Source organism: Vanessa cardui, chromosome 14, assembly GCF_905220365.1.
Source record: "Vanessa cardui chromosome 14, ilVanCard2.1, whole genome shotgun sequence".
Taxonomy (NCBI): domain Eukaryota; kingdom Metazoa; phylum Arthropoda; class Insecta; order Lepidoptera; family Nymphalidae; genus Vanessa; species Vanessa cardui.
In genome coordinates this window covers 3,085,079-3,108,027 of record NC_061136.1, presented here as the reverse complement: position 1 = coordinate 3,108,027, position 22,949 = coordinate 3,085,079, and the positions used below count along the sequence as shown (strand labels likewise).

The following is a 22,949-nucleotide window of genomic DNA, read 5'->3' as shown; positions in this document are numbered from 1 at the left end:
TGTCAATAATAAAAGTAGATTATGGACATTAAGTCAATAAAATATATCAGAATGAGTATTGTTTACCTTGTTATGTAACAATTGACGGCTTTTTATATAAAAATTGACGTAGTATCCTCGGCGAACTATGCAATCTCATATTTGTCTTCAATCAGACATGGCAGTCATTTATATAAATGAGGAAGAGAAATGGACCAAGAATAAATCCCCGAGAAACCCAAGTGTATTTAAGCGCACATTCATCTCTTATCATTTAAGTCAACCCATTGAACTCTTTGAGCTCGAACGGAAACGACAACCTAAGACAAAGAATCAGTTTCTATCCAAGTATAACACAATTACCTGTTTGAAATCAGATATCCATCCCAATGTTTGCATGAGCCCTATGAAAGCGTACTACAAATTCGATACAATATGTGAATAATATCAATGGCAATCTGAAATTTGTATATAAAAGTAAACTTTGGAGACATATTGAAAAATATTCCTTCTATATTTAATTCAACAATTTACCCAATAAAAATGTTACGTATAGCTTATAACTTTCGATAACTTAAAAATATAAAGTAAATGTCTTAGTAATATGTTGAATATTATTTAATGATTCTTCATTGTTTCATAAAGAATTTAATGAAACTTGTTAATCCGTTAAGATTATAGTTAAACTTATCAAGCTTAGCAACACCATTCTGTCACTGGGACTTGGTTTCTCCCGCGAAAATTCGACATTTGACGTTTAGGACGCCACTGCCAGCTGATAATGTCGCCTTTGTGAGAAAAAGTGATAAATATTAATGTATTTGTATTAAACTAGGTATTTTGTTTATTTAAGTGTGATTATTTTAATTGAAAAAAGCTTATAGAATGAACTTTTCGGACAATGAGGCCGTAAGTACGAGATCTTTTCTAACTTGCTTTGTGACTCAACAACATGACTTTGTACTCACATTGGTATTGAATATTAATTTAAACAAACATTTTCCTGTATCACAATATCTGTAGTATAAATATAATTATGTCCATTTAGAATTATGACGTAAACTATGCGAAGCAATCTATTACGTCTATTTTGATACATTTTTTTGAACTAGGATGATACTTCGAGCGTTGACAGCACTTCGAACACAGACAATACGTCACGTAGCGAAACACCAACAAATACTCGCGTGAAAAAAAGGAGACGAGGGAAAAAAAAGGTTACTAAACAAGTGAAACCTCCATATAAATTTAAGTATGTGATTATAGCAAATTCCATTGATGTGTTTATAAATAAATTGTAATCTTAACTTTTGTGGCTTCCAGTTGTAGTGCAAAAGAAGACCATGGTCAGCCTTTATTTGGGTGTCAATTTAATCACCACCTGGGGGAGGGAGAACCTCTTATATTTGCTGTTGTTGGGAGCAATCGGGTATCTGTATATGAATGCCCTGAATCAGGTGGCCTTAAGTTTCTTCAGTGTTATGCAGACCCTGATGTGAGTGACATATTAAAGACTTCAATTTATTTATAAGGGTGATATTTATAGGTTAAGTAAAACATAAATCTTAAAGATAATGAATGAATACATTACTTTGTTCACAATTCATTCATACAAAGTGTGATTACTGCAAGTGAATGAAATATCTGTGTCTTGTTAGTTATATAATGCTAGTTTTGTTACATTTATCATTGTAGAGCACTTTAACATACAAAACATTATTATACAACTTATTGCTTTATAAATTTAAACTTACTAACTTTGTGATATGTGCCAGTGATGCAGGGCAATAACTATAACTATAAATGAATCTGAAAAATGTAAGAATAACTATAATTATTAACCAATCTGAAAAAACTGTTTATACATTTAGTTAGTAAGTTTTGTAACATATGTTAAACTACATGGTGAAGTAATCAATTTACATTTTTTGCTAAACGTGAAAAACACTATGATTTCAGGTTGATGAAACATTCTATACATGTGCGTGGTCTTATGAAGAAGAGACAAACTTACCTCTCCTAGCAGTGGCAGGATCGCGTGGTATCATACGTGTCTTCCACACAGCAACTCAGACTTGTATCAAGCACTATATCGGGCACGGCCATGCTATTAACGAAGTCAAGTTTCATCCTCGTGACCCAAACCTTCTCCTCTCGGCAAGCAAGGACCACGCTCTAAGACTTTGGAATATCATGTCTGATGTTTGTATTGCTATATTTGGGGGTGTAGAGGGACATAGAGATGAAGTTCTGAGTGCAGATTTTGATTTAAAGGGGGAAAGAATAATGTCATGCGGAATGGATCATTCCTTAAAACTGTGGAGATTAGACAAGCCGTCAATGAATGAGGCTATAAAGCAGAGTTATAATTTCAATCCACACAGAGCCTTAAGACCATTCAATTCATTAAAGGAGCATTTTCCAGACTTTTCTACTAGAGATATACATAGGAATTATGTAGATTGCGTAAGATGGATGGGAGATTTAATTTTATCAAAAGTAAGTTATTCATTATGTATAAATAAATACAAATCTACTTTCATTTCAAATCAAATCATCATCTCTGGATCGACATATATTCAACAGCTAAGTAGGAATTCTTAGTATATTGTTTTCTGGTTTTAAGGGTAAGTGAGGCAAAGTGACTACAGACTCAAAGGACTTAATATTTTAGCTCTGAGAGTTTATATTAAAATATTTATATAAAATTACATGATGCTAATATCTATCATTTATGTTTGACTGTTAGGTGGATTAATCTCTGCTACCAATGCAATTTCAAAATATAGAGCATTGACATGTAGTAAAAATTTGTGTATTTTAACTTTCAGTCATGTGAAAATGCAATAATATGCTGGAAACCTGGTCGCTTAGAAGACACTGAAATCCGCCCTGGAGATAATACAATTACAATTGTTCATAGATTTGATTACAAGGAGTGTGAAATATGGTTTATACGTTTTGCAGTTGATTACAGCCAAAGGGTAAGAATATTTCAAATTTAATCATGCTTACTTGTGACATTTGGGTCAGTCCTATCATATTCGTAATACCACTTGTTAATTGTTTTTTTTTTACATTTCTTAATTGTTGTTATATACCACTTAAGTATAGCAATTGTATTTATTTTAACAAGTTAATATGCTTAGTGTCATTATGGTATTGTCAGTCACCTCTATTTATGCAAAGTATTGCAACCTTTAGATTTACTTTATACACTGTTCATTAAGAATCTTAAACAAATGAATATTATATTTATAATATTGCCTATTCCAATGGAAGTAGGAACAAAGATCAAAAACCTTAGATTTTTCCTATATCATGCATTTTGTTAATACCTCACCAATATTGTGCACTACTTAAAGTTTATGATATTTTATCTTTATTTATAATACAAAACTATTACACTTAATAACTTTTACCTACTTTATTTTTACTTCCAAAATATGTTTCGTCGACATTCAAAACTCGATATTTTCGCAAATCCATAGTGAATATGATTAATTAATCAAGCTCTTGAGGAATGATGTTATTTATTTGCTTTTCTCCTCTCATGGTTAGGATAGAGTATATATTAATTAATTGAGTCGAGATGGCCCAGTGGTGAGTCGAGATGGCCCAGTGGTTAGAACGCGTGCATCTTAACCGATGATTGCGGGTTCAAACCCAGGCAAGCACCGCTGATTCATGTGCTTAATTTGTTTTTATAATTCATCTCGTGCTCGGCGGTGAAGGAAAACATCGTGAGGAAACCTGCATGAGTCTAATTTCATCGAAATTCTGCCACATGTGCATTCCACCAACCCGCATTGGAACAGCGTGGTGGAATATGTTCCAAACCCTCTCCTCAATGGAAGAGGAGGCCTTATCTCAGCAGTGGGAAATGTACAGGCTGTTACTTTACTTTACTTTTTTTTTACTTGAGGAATAATGTTATTTATTTGCTTTTCTCCTCTTATGGTTAGATTAGAGTATATATTAATATGTTTCTTTGTCGGCTGCAGGTGATAGCGCTGGGCAACCAGTGCGGCAAGACGATGGTGTGGGAGCTGGGCGGCGTGGCGGGCGGCTCGCGCGTGTCGCAGCTCATGCACCCGCGCTGCGCCGCCGCCGTGCGACAGGTGCGCAGCCCTAACGTGGGCGCACTGGGGTAGAAGGCCATATGTCCGGCCTTTTTACCCTTATAATGATCCCTTTTTATGTATTACCAGGCTGTTATCCAGAAAGTTTATTGTGCATCAAAATATATTTTTTTTAGGCAAAAACTACTATTACTTAAATCCTAACAGAATTTATGAACTTAAGTATGTGGTCATATTTAAAAATCCTAGGGAAAATCTAACATAAGTCATAAGATAGAGAGTAAGGTATCTTACCTTGTTATATACCCAAAATCGCAACCATTTTTGTGTGGCTAACTATGTCCAACTATGTCCAATTACCCTACACGTGACACGCTGCTGCCACACATACGCATAGTGTAACGACTGCCTTACATCTGCGTACGTGTTTTTTAAATTCAAATTTAGAACAGGCGGTTTTATCTTTCAGGTGACGCTGTCACGAAACGGCAGGGTGCTAATAACGTGTTGCGACGACGGCACGATTTGGAGATGGGATCGAGTCAACAATGGCAGTAATTAACGTAATCGAATCTCAAAAGATAAGTGGACTTATTATACCACTCCGTAATGTCAAAGGCTGTGAAACAAGTTTACATTACAGTCTTCTCCGAATACAAACCGTATAATTTTGTTTAAATTTCGAATTGTACAAATTTACATGAACATTTTCAATACTCATATGTTGAAATTGACATAAGAAAATTGATATCGATGAGTCTTTAATTTAGCATAGAGATTATAACAATCAATAATAAGACTGGTTTTAGTCAAATTAAAACATTATTTGTTTCATTCAATCGACTACTTACACCGATTCCTTTGTAACAACCCGTATGTTTCCAAATTCTATCCAAAGTTGCCTTCTTTAATTAAATTTAGAAACAGTAATATATTTTTGCAAACATTTTTAGTAAATTATTTTATTCCAATTTTGGGTTTCGATGTCGATTTTATCATACTAGCTTTTAATGTTACTAAATATATAGTCATTCAAATTCAAATGTTAAAATCTCTCGAAAACCAACCCTGATGACCGAAATCGTCCTTTAAAAGACCCTTGAACGGTTTGCTAATCCTATAAGCCACAACTTTGGTTTATCACTAGGAACACCAAGACAGATATTCTTTTAGCAGCATTCGAGTCGTAAACGAGTTTAATGACCATCAAGCTACTGGCTACCATGACATGTCTGATTTCGGTAATTTCTTCAAAGAGACGTCCTTGGTGTATGTAAGCTTTTTTTAATCCCATTAAAAAGCTTTTGTTGTAAACCAGCGGTCCTGCTCCGCGCTCGTTCAGAGAGAATACAGCTTTGGCGACTCTGATGTCGCTTTTGTGTATAGATGTATGGTAATCCTTAGTCTTCAGTCGATGTACTCTGTGTGAAATCGTATCGTGACTAATATAATATCTCATTTTGATTATTCTTAGATATGGATTGAACCAGGCGTTAGTATTAGGTATAGGATAGGAAGTATATGAAGGAATATTTTAAGCGAGTTTCAGACATCTGGTATTATTGCGTCAGACCTGGTGCACTGATAGATTTCGTAGATTCTATGTTCAAAAAATAATATCACAAAAATGACAACCACATAATTAAATATAACTTAGATATTTTCCGCGAGAGTGGGTACACCAACGTTTACCAAAAATAATTGTTCCAGTTGTATCGACAATAAACTCAACGGCGACAACCTTTAAAATTGAATTGAATGTTGCGTCTCGATTTTTACATTTAATTAGTTATTACGGTATCGTCGAAATTTTTAATGCTTCTAGAGTTTCATTTTATATCTCATTGAGGTGTTTCACATGGATTGGCGAAATTACTTTGCAGCGTCAGCAGTTAAAAAAAGAGTAAGTACACTTTTGCACCACTTTACGTTCTGCGCAGTTGGCTAGTCTCCTTTGATATTGAGAAAAGTAGCTGTAATCGGTCAGTAAGACATATTTACAAGTTTTCTAAGTAAAGTGCATTTCAAGGTCAAAGTCCATTATTAAAAACGATGAACGTGTATCCAACATGTCACGGCTTGTAGAGTTGGACTAAAAACAAAAAAAATAAAAACAGTACCTTTATGACAAATGTCGTTTAATTACCAACAGATTACTACATATCAACAAAATGAATCACAGGGGCCCGGGTGTTATCTCGTGAACTACTCTTTATTTCGCTAATCACGTGATCTACAAAATTGCACCCATTCATAGCTCAAATACGTACACTAGTACAAACAAATCGTATTATAATACATATTCGAGATACTGAAAGGGTAAGCCACATACATACATTTTTAATAACTGCTATTTATCTAAACACCGATACACGATCCTATTATGCTACGTAATACATAATATACATTTCGACACAACCTACAAACTAAATTACACTTAATGTAAATGACAGCATAATTGAATTTAGTCAATTTTTATTTTCATTTAAATTCAGTCTTTAAAATTTTCTAATTAAACGTACAATAAAGACTGGCGTACAAAACAACAACCTAATGTTTGCATTAGCAATTTTACATCGTCGACATTTATTTGAAATACTTTATCGTCTCACTATTTTAACACTATTTTCTCACTAGATTTATTAATAAAATCGTATGAATGAATACTGAAACCCCTGCAGGACGAAAATGTTTTACTCGAGTGAATTTTACCATCATAAGAAACAATCTATCTTAACTATAATATAAATCTACGGCGAGTATCAGATCTATATTTTATATATATTTTTTTTCTATTACGGTATGAAATATTAATGTTCTGTATTTTTTAATAAATTTACTTGACTATTTTTTAATTAAAACCAACAATTTTAACACCAGTTTTCACTTCGAAGGCACGGCTGTAAATTATTAAAATATTACAATCAACAATTTATTAATTAAATAATTATAATATCAACGTTCTAACAATAAATAACTCTTGATAATAATTTAGATTAATATCAGGGAGGTAATGTTTTCATATACATACATACTATGTAAATCAGAATAATCTTCTCAAGAAAATATTCAAGTACTTTTGTATGAACTTGACATTCAATACTTTTCAAAAGAATAACAAAAAGAAAAAAAATAATAATCTGCAATGTATATGTATAAAACCTTTTTTGTAAATAGATAAGATTTTTTAATTTATTAAACAATTATGGGCTAATCGAATCGAATGGTAATCTTTATATTATAATTCAAGTAAAAGACTTTGAAAGCTGACTGCACTAGCGCCAAAAAGCCCCCGCAAAGCTCGTCTTCCAACTTAAAACTTTTAAATACAATACTTATTACATAATAAAAATACACAAATAGTTCATACATTCATGCTACTTCTACATTCGAACGACTATAAACCAACGAAAACCTCTCTGGATATAAGTTTTTATTATTCTCACGATTGCTATTGTTGTCAACTTTCAACAATACCGGAAATAATAAAAGGGATCCTGCTATGATAAACTGATATTAAAATCTTTTTAAAAATATTCAAAAAAAGAAATATCTTCACGTATCATATCACCATCGACTAGATGAACTCGACGTGTGGCGTCACGAGACTAACCAGTGCGTTTGATGTAAAAGTAACAAAGACCCGACTACGAAAATTCAAGCTGTACTATACTGCACGAACAGCGAAAGATAAATCTTTCAAGTTGGCCATGCCTCAGTATATTCTTGCTGACCTCACATTGGGGTCAAACAAGACTCCTACGAAATACCTAACTATATCAATAAAGTACAATCTCATATGTTTACCGTAGCCGGGAAGAAACACAAATATGTCTACAACAAAAAACAAAAAAAAAAAGAAACAGTTTGGTAAAAAGTGTATTGTTGTCATTGTCAAAATTATAAATAGATATTACACATCACACAATAAAAATTCTATTTACATAGTATGGTATTTTTACAAAAAATTACAGCTTAAATTAAATAGTTAAAAAGGAACAGTATCAAATACCATAAATTGATAATTATATAATATATAAACAATACTACTGTATATTTATGTACGCGATTGAAATAATATCGTCCAGAATTTGTAAACAAAAATGGCACAGGACATTTAAAACATCCGAATACGGACATGACTTAAAACTACTAAAAAGTTCTTCTTACATACCACCAAAAAATTTGAAATTATTCCAATCATAGACCAAGACAATATTTTGTTTTAATATGTTGAGGTATATTGTAACCAAAAACTGTTAAATGTCAGTAAATCTAGCACCAATTATATTTATATAAAACAAACGTATTAGTTGATGATTTATAGTGCAATTCCTCAAATCTACTTATGATTATACACAATTCATCGTCAATATTATACAGAGTATGTTAGCAACCAGAGCTATTTCAAGTTATAATTGTGATATTCCAAATATATTTTTCATATTAATAGAACTACATGCACACTTCCTATTTTTTAAATCTGGTGATATGTGCGCAGAACTATAGAGTTAATTGTCGTCTATGGTCAATTTAAAATATGCGATTCCTCTACTAATAACCTTTTTAAAAGTATTTGATTGCAGTATATATTCAAAAATGTGTTTATTACTTAGAAGGAATTGACCACACACTACGTCCAACGTGAAATAGAATATTCAATTATTTTCAATCTGTCAAACTGATTTGTAACAAATATTTGGCTTTGCATTTTCGCTTATAGTGAGTTCAACAATAATACAATACAAATTCAGTGTCACTAGTTAATATCACTAATAATAATAATATAAAATTATATATATCACTTTATTGGGGCGGTTAATTAAATATTATAAAAAATACAAGCAATATAGAAAAAAATACTACTAAAAAGTATTAATACATACATCATTGAAGAAAATATTCGCAGTAATACCATATTTATAAGTTACTTGGATGTTTCTATGCCATACAATAAAATAATTTAGAACAAAGACATCCTATTAGTCAATAAATATTACACCAACATAAGTATTAAACTAAAAATGGACTAAAGAGATTAAGGTTCTATATGTTACTCTATGGTTTGTTAACTTTTTATACGTTCCCAATGCGGTGCTCCCTAAAACAGTCCATGTAACTTATAATTGTAACAATACTGCATATAACATTTAAAAACTATACATAACATACCCTGGCTTATAATATATCTTTACTATATAAATATTCAAGTATTAAATATGTATATATATTAAGAGAAAGCTAACATTAAAATTTGAAAGTATGAACATTAAAACTTTCAATTACTAGTCTACACTGTCTACTGGGTATCACAACATCAATTTAAGTAGCTAATAAATATTAGATATAGGAAACATTTTCGATATTATTTATTTTGTAAGAATCGGAAGAGATTGTTAATTTAAAGAGCTTTAGTGTGTATCTATTGAGTTATATTTTTTTTAGAAAATACTCTTTGAGCACTCTGAATAAAATTCTACTCATATTATGTAGTTCGATAAACATTATTAAATTCTGTAATATATTGCATTATATAAATCTCAAAGTTTGCATTAGTATTGATCATTGTGCTTATATTGCCCATATTTTTTTTATTCAGATAACATTATTTCTACTTCTAAACCTTTAAGAATAATTTTCCATAATTTTAAATTATGTTTATTTTTAAAACGCCTTTAAATATTCAAAAATTATTTTTTGATTAAATATTCAACCATTGTTAGAGAAGTTGACCGCTTTACTCAATTTTTTTTGTTTAAACAAATAATATAAATATATATTATATAAATAAATATTGTTAGAAATAAATAAATAACAACAAAAACAAAAATAAAAAAAAAACATAGACATTATTTAGCATAAATTTAAAAATTTTGACAGCTTGAGATCCAATCAATCAGTCTGAAAGTTTCCAAAGGAAAAAGTAATTATCTTCGAGTCATCTTACAGTTTTTCGTTAATTATCTGTGTGGTTTTCAAATTAAGAGTTCTATTATTTTTATGCAATTTTAGAAACGAAGCTTTATTCGCTAAGATTACAATATTGCCGTTTTGGGTGCGTGCGGATTGCATCTATAAATCCCTACCTATTTATGATAAAATTGTTGTTTTTATCTATTGTGATTCATATAAAACTTCTGATTGCAATTGTGATAGTTAAATTATAACATCGTTTCATCTTTCTCTTGTTCATAGTTCTGGGTTATATCAAATCGTTTTCCAAGTTTAAAAATATAATACTAAACCAAAAACATAGATACATTCGACTATCTGAACGCGATTATAACTATAGAACCGTCACTAAACGAAAATATCGAATTTTATAGCGGAGTGAAAAAATGCACTTTTTCGTAATAAAATGAAATACACTACGTATTTATAATACTTTGAGTCTTATTTTGAGGTCTTATTATTATCAATGTTTAGAACACTAGTAACACTGTTCAAAGATTTCGTTTAGTAACGGTATGGTTTCAAAAATGCAATATTAACTGTTTATTTTGAACAATAAAACAAATACGCATCGAAGAATCAAAATAGTATCCTTTTAAACGCTCGTCGATCATGTAATGTGCTTTAAAAGGTTAAAACATCTCCCAGTCATCCCTTAGAGATCAACAGAACTCACGTCGCCAAATATATCAACCACATAACGTGTGTTCCTCATTAACGAAACTTATATACAAATATTAATAACCTTAAAATAAACGCAACAAATCAGATCCATAAAAAACGCATACGATGTTAGACTTCATTTATAATTTTGAGCTCAACTTCTTCCCTCCCATATCTCAGTCGTTGAAATGTTATGTCGTCGAAATAAAATAGTTATGATTTGTATACCCGTCACGTTCGCTTCCCTTTGTAGGTAACAATAATTAATTTTCATTGTTTAGATACATGTTTTAAATATCTAATCGAGATATAATAAGACGGAGTGAAATGCTGCTTTTAATCATTTTGTTATCCAATATCAGAAAACGGATTACCTAAGGACTCTCATTTGTATCAAAACTTGAGAAGGTTCGTGGAATGAAAATAATAAAATCTCTTAAGTGGAACACTGTGGGATCGTTGATTTTAATGCATACACGTGCGAGACTAGGGAAGCGTCCAACCAATCGCAGATATATCATTTCAAACGCCGAGCTTCAAACCCCACTGACATCTCTAGCAAACGAGCAAACCGAAGCGCGCGCTAGAGCCCAAAGCGACGAACCCAAAACCCACGAAACTCAACCGCTCCTCCGGAATCATAATCGGTAACACCGAAGTGTAGGTAACGCCTGCGCGCGCGCCGGTCACCTGACGCGGCCCGACGGCGAGCGCAGGTGCGAGCGGATGTAGCCCGTGCGGTAGTCCACGGCGTCGCGGCTGCGGCCCGCGCCGTCCGCGCCGCGCTGGCGCCGCCGGCTCCATCTGTCGGGCCGCGCGAGTACAGGCAAAGCTCGGAGCCGCGCGCTCGCCGAGCGGTAGGTAAATAAACTACATCTCTTTATCTGACTCTCTTTATTACGTAAAAAAATTACATTACATTGTATCACAAGTCGATCACTTCTATAGTCTGTTCGTTTAGTTTTTTATAATGTCATGGCAAGTGTGGGTCAAGCGCGACTGTAACGCGTGAGGTGGGGGGCGATTGTCAACTGGCCGCGCCGAAGAGCGCCGGGTTAGTGGGCGGGCGGCGTGTACGCGCTCGGCGGCGCGAGGGCGCGCACACACCGCCGCTCTTGGAGGTAGTGTACCTACGGTTGCGCTCGGGTAAGCTTTGCCTGCGCGGGGACTCGCCCGTGTGCCGCGCGTGCGCGCCGGGACAGTAGCGCGAGTCGCGGACTGCCCTACGTCACTAGTGACCGACGCTACTGTTCCGTCGATGCACGCTAATACGCGACTTAGTAATTTAACTAGTTAACATTAATTTCTATTAAAAGTCCATGGTATGAAAAACGTCCAAACGTTAAAAACAGAATAAGATTTCATTATCTTTCTTAATAATATTAAATTCTTAACATTATTAAAACAGTATATGATGAAGAATATTGCCGAAATTTTTAGTACTCTAGAAGATATATAGAAAATTTAAAGGAAAAAATAATAATATAAATTATTACTCACCTCAAGAGTCTCATTATGTAATCAGGCCAGTTGTCCGGAAACATGACCAGGAAAAACCCAACTGCTATCAGTATGATCCCGGCCAGTTTCATGCCCTCGAACTCGACGCCATACAGCAGCACATCAAGCGCTTTATAAGGAAATATATAAATAAAAAATCTGATCGATTTCAAAAGATTAAAACAAGACAAACGCTCAACTTACCGGCAGATACAGGAACTGCTGTAATAAGTCCAAGAGATACAAATATATTGTACGTCATGAGATTACCAAACTGGAACACCAAATGAAACACTGAAACAAGCGCATAAGACAATATTTTAATAATTTATTCCTAATTAATATAAATATAAAATAAATATATTCTTTATTCGAGAATGCTCATAGAAGAACTTTTGAATCGTCATGTTTATAAATCATAAATACTAGGTGTACGTATATGTTACGTTACAATTTTAAATTAAGAACGTATAATTTATTCATAATCTTCGATAGCGATAAAAATCATCACGCTATAATATTTCTTGAAATATTTCGGTAACCTTCGCGACCATGTTCTTATATTACTGTGATTATCGGCCCAATCGAACGTTTAGATTAGCCGTTTAACGTGACTGTATTTGCGGTAAATCGCTTTACTTACGCCTATGATTTTCTCCAGGTCACATTTCATTGTGATCAGTTCGGTCGTGATTAACAACAGGCAGACGTATTCATTACCCAAGCCGGAAAATCTTCCAAAAAAACAGTTGATTTTGGATTTATGGTTGTATTGGTTTGAAGGGTGACTACTCGAATGTCTGCCTCATTGGTCTAGTGGCTAGATGTAAGGAAGCAGATCCCAAGAATATATGGTAAAATCCCCAAGATTCGATAAAAGTGCCATACCATCGGATTATGAGAGTGAGGGAGAAAGGGAATCAGTATTTGCAAACATACTCGTGCGCTATAATCCTACAAAGTTGGATGGTGTCCCTTAAAATTTGCAGTCGTGGCCGAAATCGGTCAGGACGTCATTATTCCTCCAGAATAATTTCATATCATATGGTTCATACCACAAAATGTTATTATAATTGATATAAAATTCAATCAGGTGATCTGACTGAACAATTTATTAAAAAAAATATCATGGACTTATAGTACTTTACAAATGTACACACTTACATACTATTAAAATATCCTAATAATATTTAAATAGTAGTTATAATATATTGGTAATTTAAAGAGTCAAAACAAACTAAATATTTTAGTTCTAACCAAGTATGCTTTACACATAGTCGTTTAGGTTTGTATCTCTCGACCTACATTCCCGAGGGCTGGACACCGTCTCTGGCTTTCAGAGCGAATAATGAACGCATTTATCTTGCATGCACCAAAAACCTTGACATTCTTTTATAACTGCGAGCCTAAAAATAATATTATTAAAATTACGAAACATTGTATCTGGACGATGAGAATAGTATTAAATGTTACTGAAATTTTAATTACATTGTTTAATGAAACCTAGCATTGATTTTTGTGTAGAAAGTTTTATAGAAGACATTTTCAGCCCTTTTGACCTCAGCTAGGACAATGCAACGAACATGCAACGTTTGGCTAACAATTATGCAAAACATATTTGTACGTGATGAGGGTGAAAATTCAAGGTCGTCTGTACACGAAAAGCTTTATTTTCATCACGTTAACTGAGGCAGAAGAAGTATTATTTACCTTTACCAAAGCTTCAACAAATTTCTTATTAGGTCAAGTTCATGAGCACATCTCGTAAATTTGATAGTCACACCAAAATAATTATTTGGTAGAAAGTATTAGTATTAAAGAATTACACTTAATAATTGATTGTACCTACCTCCGGTTTAGAAAATGTAATAGCCTAACCTTTAAAGAACCAACTGAACTGATCTTCTGGCACATATGCTGCAGCAAAAAATCTGGTTTATTTATTAAATATGTGTCATATTATTCCGTTAATTTATGTCCAAAACTTTAAATATCGATGTCGAAGTCTCATCTGGCCCCGACGCCGATGTCAGATCAACAGACGACTACGTATATTACGCACTTGCATTTACTACCTAATATCTTCTAAGCAAAAGTCAACTAATAACGGCATGTGTCCTTGTGAAAATTGTAAGTAACAGCCTGTAAATTTCCTACTGCTGGGCTAATGGCCTCCTCTCTCATTAAGGAGAGGGCTTGGAACATATTCCACCACGCTGTTCCAATGCGGGTTGGTGGAATGCACATGTGTCAGAATTTCAATGATACTAGACATATGCAGGTATCCTCACGATGTTTTCATTCACCGCCGAGCATGAGATGAATTATAAACACAAATTAAGCACTTATATATATAGTGGTGCTTGCCTGGGTTTGAACCCGAAATCATCGGTTAAGATGCACGAGTTCTAACCACTGGGCCATCTCGGCTCTCTCTCGTGAAAATAGCATAGCGTATGTAAGGTGGGCAGCGACTCACCAAGCAGCGCGACGCTGGCCAGCAGCAGCGGCAGCCACGGCATGCGGTGCGCCGGCAGCTGCTCGGAGCCCGTGAGGTACAGCGCCAGGCACACGGGCCACAGCAGCGTGGCGTTGACCACGCCCAGGATCGAGAAGAACAACGCGCGCTGCCCCGTGCTCACGTCGCCCATCACCTTGCGGAACAGCACCTGCGCCCGGCGCCCCCTCAGTGAGCTCGGTGCGTGTCATTTCTTTTTTTATGTTATAGGTTGGCGGGCGAGCATATGGGCCACCTGATGGTAAGTGGTCACCATCACCCATAGACAATGACGCTGTAAGAAATATTAACTATTCCTTACATCGTCAATGTGCCACCAACCTTGGGAACTAAGATGTTATGTCCCTTGTGCCTGTAGTTACACTGGCTCACTCACCCTTCAAACCGGAACACAACAATACTGAGTACTGCTATTTGGCGGTAGAATAACTGATGAGTGGGTGGTACCTACCCAGACGGGCTTGCACAAAGCCCTACCACCAAGTTGTCATGATTGAAACGTCTCATTTATACGATTACTTTTTGTTTCAAAAACAAATCGCCCTTTAAACGTTATCAGGAGCAAGTAAACTCGTCTTAATTGGGTGGGTTGATAGGATCTCGCCTCGAGTACGGTGGGGCACGCGATAACTTTACGATACTGGATTCGTGCCCGATTTTTTTTAAATAGTGAAATATTAATCACAACTCGGCTACAAGTAAGAGTCGATTAAGTTAGGTCTTATAAGTAAGCAGTTTAAGTATAGCATTTTTTTTATAGCTTAAAAAACATTTTATGGGATTCTTATCAGCTTTTGTAATATATTTATGATAATGTTAATTTATATAAACCATACTATATTATTAAGAGGATATTTTCATTCTTTGTTAGTTTTTTTTAATTTTACTTCGTTTGCTATATTCTTTTTTATATATAAGCCGGGTAGACATATGCCTCCATTCCACAAGGTGGAAACTAGTAGGGGAGTACAAATGCGAAGACGGTTATTATAGTCAGTCAGAATCAACTGCACTAGTCGCTCATGTCAACCCGCAAAATGCGCAACACGCCTCATCTTATAGAGCCCAGGCTGCACATGTGCTGGTAGAAAATTTCATTTAAGTCTAAAGATGATAAATATATTACTCCTGTCTAACCCGTAACAGGTCAAATGACCTTTAACAACGACTAACTTACTGTTACAAACAAGAACAAAACTTTTAAAATTTTTAAACCTAAGTTTGCTATGTAGTGTTAGCGCAACTTGGGACTAAAGCAATCGCCTATTATTTCTCGACCATATTAAAATTTACATTAATATTTGACAATTCTGGCCTTATAATAGGCTATTTGACTGGTTTTTAAAATCCATTTTATATTATTTAGTAGAGGTTAAGGAACCCAGTAAAAGTTGATTTTTTTATTTCTAGTACATATTTGCCGAAAAATATCATATTAAAAATTCCATATTTAAACAACGCGCGAAAAAGCTACTTGGACAATATGGCGCTGCAATAGGGTCGGTGACACTCTCCTGTATTTTAATCTGTGGTACATATAGTAGAAAAGCAAGGCTTACAAGAAAGTGACTTCATCATAAGCCCGGCCAATCATGAGCGTTTTGTGTCACGTGACGTTTGAATAAATGCATTTTTATTTATGGATTTTTGAATAAAGTAAGTATTATTTTCAAGTTTCCATAACTATTTTAAGCACATAATATACACTGATTACAATAATTCACAATTTATTTTTCGCAGTGTCAAATAGCCTATTATTATCAATTGATTTTACTCAAAAAAAATGATATCCCATCGCCCTTAAATGCATATTTGTCACGCACTTGTCCATGCTCGGATATTGCATGTTTAGAGAATTATATTTTGCCTGTGACCAAGTTAACTAACGGAGCTAATTAAATAAACATGAAAAGAAAATATTAATACAAAGAACTTTACGTTTAAAGTACGCCACAATATGACCTTTCTAAGGAAAAATATATATTTTTCGTAATATTGACGTATTACGTTAAAATTTACATATTATAATTAAGCTGCTAGACCCAAACATTGAATGCTAATATTATTGAGATATAAAATTTGTTTCTTTATATGCAAAGGATAATATCATTTTCATTTTTCTGTAGTAGAAAACATTATTTATGAGTGCAATATATTAATTTGCTTTCAATTCAAATAACTAGTGACCCTGCCGGCTTGGCACAATACTGATACGAAAATATACTACAGATTTTTTTTATTTACGACATCACATTAAAAACTTCTAAAGTCATCAAGTCAAGTCCATGTATTATATACAAAAACCTTCCTCAATCTATCTATTAAAAAAAATCGCATCAAAATTCAATGCACAATTTTAAAGATCAGCTACTTTTTTTATACTATGTAATGATTACATATCATTCTCATATGTATAATGATAAATCTCATATCCATAATGTATTGTACCTACTATTACTAATATAATAAACTTGTAACATAATAGTTATCATCAAATTACTTTTATAACATGTGCTGGTAAAGATTAGGTTACCCTTTTATTAGTAAAGCTCAGTTCAAGCAAAGTGCACAGAGTTAAAAGAAAGATAACTTTTGTATTGACGTATTATTTTATGACCGAGTGAGCAGTGTAAATATAGCAAGCAGGACATAACTTAGATGCCAATGATATGTTTAGTAGAGCTTACTGTCTGGAAACATCGTAATAGAACACTTGTCTCAATACGGCTGTATACCCTAAACTTTCGATTTACATATACCTAGTAATTTGCTAAACTATCTACTATACTGTGCACCACAACCAATTTTTTAATTGTTATATACTTGATAATACAACACTATTCACTAAACTACTTATATCCACTTTAATTTTACGTCCAAAACTAGCAACAACGACTCCGCTAACAAGCTACTTCAAGCATATTGCTTTTGAGAGTAGCCAATGAGTGACGTAGCCGCGTATAGTAAGACACAAATTAGATGTAGCATCGGAAAATGCAATGGAATGAAAATAAAACCGATTAGTGCCGATTTACACAACCAATAGAAATAGCTCCCTATCGCGCCATTCGACGCTATTCGTCGCTATAGATTCACACGTCAGAGAGAGCAAGTGTATGTACATCGACGCGTCAAATTGACGAATATATTAGGTCATATGATATTACAAGTTATTACGTTTGTGCAAAGATCATATTCGCGTGAGAAATAAATATTGATAATTTGGGATAGCGTACTCAACTCGGATGTGATCGGTTTTACGAATTTTGCCGATGCGACATCTAAGTTGTGTCGTACTGTACGGGTCTGACCTTGAATATGGCGAAGCCGGCGGCCGCGCACGCCGCCAGCACGACGCCGCCCAGCGTGGAGCTGCCCGTGATGCCGTCCATGTAGGCCAGCAGCGCGATGCCCGTGTCGCACAGGATCGCCGCCACGATCTGCGACACGCGATCATGTAATGGTTCATGGATGGGTCATGTAATGGACATGTAATGGTAGACTAATGGTAGGCGACTATTAAGACATTTCTATATTCATGACTTTATTATTATTTTCGTTAAAAATCACCGTTAAATGTTTATTTAATGCATACAACAACAACAACAACAATAGCCTGTAATTTCCCACTCACAGCTGGCCTCCTCTCTCTTTGAGGAGAAGGTTTGGAACATATTCCACCACGCTGTTCCAATGCGGGTTGGTGGAATACACATGTGGCAGAATTTCTATGAAATTTGTCACATGCAGGTTTCCTCACGATGTTTTCCTTCACCGCTGAGCTCGAGATGAATTATAAAGACAAATTAAGCACATGTAGCAGCGGTGCTTGCCTGGGTTTGAACCCGCAATTATCGGTTAAGATGTACGCGTTCTAACCACTGGGCCATCTCGACTCTTATGTATATATATATTAAATTTATTGAATGAAACGAATTCGTCGAGGGACAAAACCTACTGTTTTCTCAGACGACTTCCGTCCGAACAATAAATTTTCGCTCATTACGATATATATCTTCAAACTTCACAATGATTTTGGACTTTTACGCTAGTAGATTTATCAGATCAGATCATGTAAACTCACCCTAACGCCAACAAACTGCTCGTGCAAAATGACCCAAGAGAGCAAATAGACGCACGACACGTTGGTGGCGAAGAGAGCCACGACATCCGTCGAAAGAAGTATCTTCAAAGCGTAAGTATACATATATATCGTCACCACCCACAGCAAGCAGAATAGACCACAGCGACTAAGAAAGCGGGCTGGTGGAATTGTTAGTTTGTTAGTTGATGAATAACATACATAGGTATACATATGTTTATTAGTATGATGCGGACTAATAAAGAAAAGCCTTATAAATCGGAAAATACCGTTTGTAAACTAGTAAAATTTCTGATTTATTATTACGTTGTTATATTCACTGAATAAATTACATCAAATGTCAACAAAATTACGACAAGCTGCTCAAAACCCGCTAGACTAAGGATGATTTATACTTTATTCTATTAAGGTACGTCTCATAAGAAAATTGGGAAAAACCATGTTAACCATCAAAGTATTTCATTAGTTTAATTTAATTTCTCATGAAACATATCCTACTGATTTATATTTATAAAAATTAAGATAAAAAAAATTAAAATTATTTTGTCCCATATTTATGAGCGTGAACTTTTTTCTAACCATATAAAGTGCAACAGAGATACAAATGGGCGTGCGAGTGGGAAGAAACGAGATCAGACGCTATTTATAAATCTTTTCTTTATTGGCACTGGTTATTAATATAAATTTAATATTATCTATATTCTTACCAAATGTGAATCCCTTCTCCTTGAAGTCGGTGAAAGCGTCTGCGACAATGGCATTCGCTGATTTACACTTGTTGTGTATGAGCATGATTATCAGGTATAGAGGGTAGAAGAATATGAGCCAATTTGTACAGAACCACGCCGTGAAGAATGGTGCATTGTAATAATGCTGAAAAAAAAAAACAACAACTTATTACTCTTTTAACAAATGTCTTCTAAATAATTGGTATTTCATCTAAATGTTTTTATTGTATTGAGATTTTATTACTATATTCAATACATGCAATTTTTGGTTGATAAATATTTATATGCATATTTTTTAATATATAACGTAAGCTTATGTGTAGTATTTTTTGTTTAAAGCATTGATAAATATTTGCGTCACAGAACGTAAGAACCTTCGACAAAGTATAAAATAACTTAAAAAAAAAAAGATAAATTAAATCTCTAGCCATTCTCAAGTTATAACGTGGTAGTAAATACTACTCTGGATTTTAGGATACTTCACCCCTAAGGGGGTAACACAGGGGTTAAAAGATCGTGGTTTATAAATTTCCTGCAGGTAAAGCCGCAGTGTTAGCAAGTATTATATAAAATACATACGATTATTTATATTTTACTAGCTGGCCATCTTGAAATTTCTTGAGACAGTTGACAAGGATGGAACACAATAAAATGGTGAATTTTACTTTAGAATCGACACTTCTTACATTCATATTTATTTATTATTTATTTAATATGGACAAAATTATTTTATAAGTACCTATTAATTAATGGCTAATCTTAATGTATACCGATTTTAGTATAAATTATGTTCTTGTTGATTAGAGACTTGCATATTAATAATAGCAATAACTTAAAATATCACTAGTTCTAGAGTGACACTCGCTTTATAATAAACATTAATTACAATTAAATAGTTAAAAGTTTTGAGTAGGTTTTTTATGTTAGGTTTAGAGTAATTATTCACCAACTTTTCCACCAACAAACATCAATACTCTGTATTATTGGGATGGTCTTTAAAGAGTCAACTAATGCTTTACAGAAATAACACAAGTAAAATCATTGACAGGTAAAAAAAATATATATACTTCTTTCGTAATGCCATTATGTATGGGTTAAAGAGACCACATTCCACAAAGTTCTCACATACAATCTGTTTGGGTACTTTTGAATTCCAGAGCATAATAACTATCTGCCCAGTCAAAGGTAAGTAACAGTCTGTAAAAGGTACTTAACGGTCTGTGAATATTTCCTTTGGGTTATTGTTCTCCTCTCATATCATAGAGATTAAGGGCTTGTTTTACTAGCTATTTAGAATGGAATATGTGATATAAAGAAATATTTGTCACAAATTTTCCATCAACGCCAAGCATGAGAAACAAACACTAAGCAAATAAATTCAGCATGCATGCTCTAGTTTAAATCTGAATCATCAGTTAAGATTCATGTGTTTTAATGTTGATTACATTAAAGCTGGGCTGGCAAGTTTTAAAAGATTCTATATCATTCTATTAATAATGATGCTTATTTTTTCTATTTCCTTAAAGGCATACATCATCTAACAACTATAAAGTTGTTTTACCAAAAACAGATTCTAAGCACTTCAATTACACTGTGTGGGATTAATATATTATTCACTAAAATACAGTCTGATGTTATATGGAGATGAAACATAATAACTAGAGGTAGGAAAAGACACTAAGTTATTTCTTATTAATATAAAATACTCTAAGCAAATATAAAACAATGTTATCTTTTTCAAAAAAAATATTTTTTGTTACCATTGGGTAAATATTTAAATTATGGATATTTGTAATCATTACTGAATGTTAAAATCATTTGTTTAGCATTAAAGTATTACACCTATTTAGATAGTAAAATTAGATACAAGTACAAAAAGAACTTCAAACCTATAACAAGTATAGAAAATCATCATATGACCATTTTTAAATTTTTAACAAATACAGTAATAATATATCGATACATAAAATGAAAGCAAATAGCAGAGAGGTTTTCTTCTATTTTTATAAAAAATATATACTTTATTTTTTGCTAGTTATTTAAAATAATTCATTCAATAAAAAATTTACTATACTTACATGTGTGCGAATTCTGGAAGTATAATTATTATTTATAGGAGATTCAGTGCTGCTCAATGAGCTATCAGTGTGTGGGTACTTCTGATGGTACATGTATTTTATGCAATGAGTCACAGTTACCCAGGATGCAAACACAGTTGTTGTGACACAAAGGCCGTAGTACATCTGTAAAAAAAACACAATCAAAGAAGATACCCTACTAATGCACACATTACATATAGAATACTGATTATGAAATTATATTCTTAATATGTTAATAACATTTACAATAATATAAGGCTGGATTTTATTGAAATTATTTACCTTCTTGGCCACTTTTGAGCAGCATGAACGCGGGCATTTTTTATCGCGTAATTGGCGCTCTTCATCTTGACTACTTCCTGCAGATTCGCTATAGGCTTGCTGTAATGAAGGCTGAGTTGTGAGCGGAGGAGCTGAAGATACAGAAGTTTGTGGAGTAAGCGGCGCTCGAGGACTAAGCGGTGTGGGAGGGCCATTTGGGCGTTCGCGCTCACCATCACCACCTTGCACGCTTTCCGCTACCTCTTCGCTAGTTATTATAACAGAAGGTGTGCGTACTCTCTTCGGATTGAAAATGGTAGGCACGTCTCCATCCCTAGCCATATTTCTTAAAACCTGACTATGTAAACATTTTTACAAATATGTTTTTTTACTCCAACAGTACGTGGATTCACTAAATTCAATTTACAGCGTAACCATTTCGGTGCGTATAAACTCGACCATTTCTATTTCTCCTCCACATTTCGTATTTAAATAAAACAAACATTTATCAACACATTGCATGACAATATTATAACGAGAAAAAGACGTCTCTTATCAACTGAGTCTCTGAAATACAAATATTTTCCGACCATTTTCCACTTTTCCCCACCTATTCATATCTTACACTAGAACCGTAGACTTTGGAAAGAAAATGTTATATATACGACAGGTTTCCAATACGCCATTTAAGATTGTATTAGAATCGAGTTAAAGACTATGATTGAATAATCACGAAGTTTTGACTTTTTGAGTAATGTCTTTAGCACTTCCCTACGTTTCAATAGGTAATACTAGAATATTATTTTAAAGAGTTTGTAAAAACTAATAAATGCACGTTGTTACTCTCAATGAATACTTTTTAAAAATTAATATGGAATAGAAATATGTTAATATTCTAATAAGTTTTTACATTTTTTCACATTCTAAATACTGGATTGTTATACCTAACATAATAATTACGAAGAATTTTACTAAAATATTTTGTGAAATATTAAAAGTTAATAGATTTCTTCATTAATTTATTATATTTTAATGGCCTAGAAGTTCATTGAACTAAAGTAAATT

At 33.6% G+C, this 22,949-nt stretch overlaps 2 protein-coding genes across 4 annotated transcripts; one reads left to right on the top strand and one right to left on the bottom strand.

Annotated features, from left to right (window-relative positions):
- Nucleotides 1-720: 720 nt before the first annotated feature.
- LOC124535322 (polycomb protein EED) lies at nucleotides 721-4,881 on the top strand. Its single transcript, XM_047111508.1, has 7 exons — nucleotides 721-888; nucleotides 1,092-1,231; nucleotides 1,303-1,474; nucleotides 1,939-2,478; nucleotides 2,811-2,963; nucleotides 3,984-4,100; nucleotides 4,531-4,881. The coding sequence occupies exons 1-7, from the start codon at nucleotides 865-867 to the stop codon at nucleotides 4,621-4,623; spliced, it is 1,239 nt and encodes a 412-aa protein (XP_046967464.1). The 5' UTR covers nucleotides 721-864; the 3' UTR covers nucleotides 4,624-4,881.
- A 3,043-nt stretch (nucleotides 4,882-7,924) lies between these two features.
- Nucleotides 7,925-22,694, bottom strand: LOC124535081 (putative thiamine transporter SLC35F3). Of its 3 annotated transcripts, none has more exons than XM_047111128.1 (9): nucleotides 21,906-22,694; nucleotides 21,603-21,767; nucleotides 19,504-19,669; nucleotides 18,779-18,957; nucleotides 18,006-18,134; nucleotides 14,656-14,845; nucleotides 12,381-12,470; nucleotides 12,177-12,306; nucleotides 7,925-11,546 (listed from the first exon to the last, which is right to left on the bottom strand). In XM_047111128.1, the coding sequence occupies exons 1-9, from the start codon at nucleotides 22,224-22,226 to the stop codon at nucleotides 11,363-11,365; spliced, it is 1,554 nt and encodes a 517-aa protein (XP_046967084.1). In that variant the 5' UTR covers nucleotides 22,227-22,694; the 3' UTR covers nucleotides 7,925-11,362. The 3 variants fall into 3 exon arrangements, with proteins under 3 accessions (XP_046967084.1, XP_046967085.1, XP_046967086.1); XM_047111129.1 differs by having other exon boundaries at nucleotides 7,925-11,480; nucleotides 21,906-22,691; XM_047111130.1 differs by lacking the exon at nucleotides 7,925-11,546 and adding an exon at nucleotides 11,558-11,806 and having other exon boundaries at nucleotides 21,906-22,691.
- Nucleotides 22,695-22,949: the final 255 nt, after the last annotated feature.